At 38.6% G+C, this 2,542-nt stretch overlaps 1 protein-coding gene across 1 annotated transcript; it reads left to right on the plus strand.

Annotated features, from left to right (window-relative positions):
- The first annotated feature begins 917 nt into the window (after window positions 1-917).
- LOC105233879 (uncharacterized) lies at window positions 918-1,828 on the plus strand. Its single transcript, XM_011216048.4, has 3 exons — window positions 918-1,045; window positions 1,114-1,579; window positions 1,648-1,828. Exons 1-3 carry the CDS (start codon window positions 1,028-1,030, stop codon window positions 1,719-1,721), a joined length of 558 nt encoding a protein of 185 aa, XP_011214350.2. The 5' UTR covers window positions 918-1,027; the 3' UTR covers window positions 1,722-1,828.
- The last annotated feature ends 714 nt before the right edge of the window (window positions 1,829-2,542 follow it).

The raw sequence follows: 2,542 nt of genomic DNA on the forward strand, positions 1-2,542 counted from the left end.
CTGTGGATTCAAATTTAAATTTTCACTAGACGCTCAATTGTTGATCAGTCAGAATGATTATGATGACCATAAATAAAATGGACGTACTGCTCTAAAAGTTGAGGCCACTGTCACCGAATTTCGGTATCAAATTTCAATAAATCCGACTCGTTGTTGGATCGTGGGAAAAAATGTATCTATGGGACTACTTTTGTAGCGTCCTTATTAAAAAATATAATATTTTCGAAATTAAGTTTTTTTTTAAGGAAGGCTTGCTTTGTATGTAATTTTCGGCTGCGCTCGAACTTGCTCACTCCTTACATGTTTTCTTTTTAATTGCTCAACAGGTAAGATAATAATAAATGAACGGTTTTTGTGGCGTGGCAGCTCGTCAGCATTGCCACCGCCAATTAATTGGATGGAGCTAAAAAAAGCGCAAAAGTCACACTGAAACATTATTATTTTTGAGTCGCGCAACATGGTGCTTTCAAATGCTATTTTTTTCCAAACGGCCAACTCATATCCGCCAAGCGGTATTTGCATATGCGATGTTCTGAAACGTTGACGCATTTTTATGGCAACTTTTAGCAAATTTATTTTCGAAACAGTTTAAGCCTCGGACCAATATGCGTGTACCTGTGTTTGTGTGTGGCGGCATGTTTATTGACATGGCGCAGCAAAATTTACAAAGATTCATTAAAAGTGAATATTAACGGAAATTGCCTTAAAAAATGAACGACGCTGCCAAATCGAATGATGGTGCGCTCGTTGCTGGAAACGTGCGTAGATTCTCGCTTGGTGCGGATGACACAAGCGCTTCGCTTAAATATGTCTAATGCACTATATATTGCCATGTTAAGCCAATTTACGATTTATGCTGAAAATGGGTGCCGTAAATTAGAAAAGATTTTTTTCCCAGGGAATTTTATGACTTACACAATTTCGAGTATAAAATGGGAATCTTTATGTTCAAATTCTACAGTTGCGTCAAAGCATCATTAGCGCTTGCATCCTAAACGAGTGGAGGATCCTCACGAATTACTGAAAGATGAACAGTTTAGTTAAAGTATACAAATATATTATATTATATAACTTTATCATAGTTTCTTAACCAAATATTTTATTTCGATATAGTTTCAGCTCGTAAGCGTCATTGCTTTGTTCTTCTTCGCTTTGGCGGCGGCCCAGCAGAGCACAGTGACACCGAGCGCGATCATCAACCCTGCGCGTTTTGATGCCCGCGGTCGCTTTAATCCCTATTATAACGATCTTTACTACAACAATCGTGCCTTTAAAAATCGCGACTACTACAATCGCCAATACTACGACAATTTGTTTAAGAAATACAATTCTGGCGTAGCCGCTCCAGAGGCACGCATACTACAGCAGGAGAATGAGTTGAATTATGACGGCACATACAAATACTCTTACGAAACGGAGAATGGCATACAAGCCGAGGAGCGCGGTGTACCAGTGAAGTTGGGCACCGAAGAGCAGAAGGAGGTGGTTGAGGGCTCTTACTCGTATGTGACTGCCGAGGGCTTGCGTGTGATTGTCAAATACACTGCCGATGAGAATGGTTTTCATCCAACAATATCATGTAAGCAGCTGAATGTTCTAACTGTAATTAGTATAACTGTTAATTAATTATTACCCTCGCCCACACAGATGACGGCATTGATGCTGAGCGCTACGCACGCGTCCAACAACCGGCCGACACTGTAATTATACGCCAAAATTAATTGCTTTTGACATGTGCGTTCGCACTTTGCATTTACGAAGACTTCAGAAACGATGTTAGTGACATCCGAAATACAAGAATGTTTTATAAAAAGAAATTCAGCTAATACATATATTCTTATTTATTGGGGGAAATTGAAATTTGCCTATTAAGGGTATTGAAATGCGTCAGAACCTTCTATGTACTTACAGTTATTTTTGTTTAAGTGAGGATTTTTTAATTTACGAAAGCTGAAGTTCAACAAATTCAAGCAAGAACAAATATGTATTTCGATGATGAGTGCGAAATACATTTTTAATTTTTATACTCTCGCATCGGGTTGCAACGGAGTATAATAGTTTTGTTCTTTTGACTCTTGTTGGTGGCACTTACTATTGTGGGCAAAAATTGTAACACTCTTTGAACCAAAAAAACCCACCCGTTAAAATATTTCTTTTTTAGTTTGGTATGACTGCCAGTGACATTGGTGGCAAATATCGCTTAAAAAAATCATTAGTCTTTAGAACCATGCAATTTAATCAAACTTCTGGTGCCGAAACGTTCAGAATGCTGGAAAAGGCCTTCGGTGGTAATTGTTTGCGAGAAATTATTTAAAGAGGGTCGAAAACGCGTTGACGACGAACCACGTCCAGGTCGGCCATCAACATCAACTGATGATCAATACCTCAATAAAATAAAGAAATTGGTCACGTCTGTGAAACAATGCTTTCTAAATACCAAGAACTTATGAAACGTAATATTACTGGCGATGAGTCTTAGATCAATGCTAACGATCCGGAAACATACAAGGCTAACGAGAGCGGAAGGAGTACTATTTGAGTG

This window comes from Bactrocera dorsalis, chromosome 3, assembly GCF_023373825.1.
Source record: "Bactrocera dorsalis isolate Fly_Bdor chromosome 3, ASM2337382v1, whole genome shotgun sequence".
Taxonomy (NCBI): domain Eukaryota; kingdom Metazoa; phylum Arthropoda; class Insecta; order Diptera; family Tephritidae; genus Bactrocera; species Bactrocera dorsalis.

Bases quoted from the DNA above. Each gene is read 5' to 3' on its own strand.
- LOC105233879 (XM_011216048.4), top strand. The intron at 1,580-1,647 runs GTAAGCAGCTGA...TCGCCCACACAG, and splicing joins TTTTCATCCAACAATATCAT to ATGACGGCATTGATGCTGAG.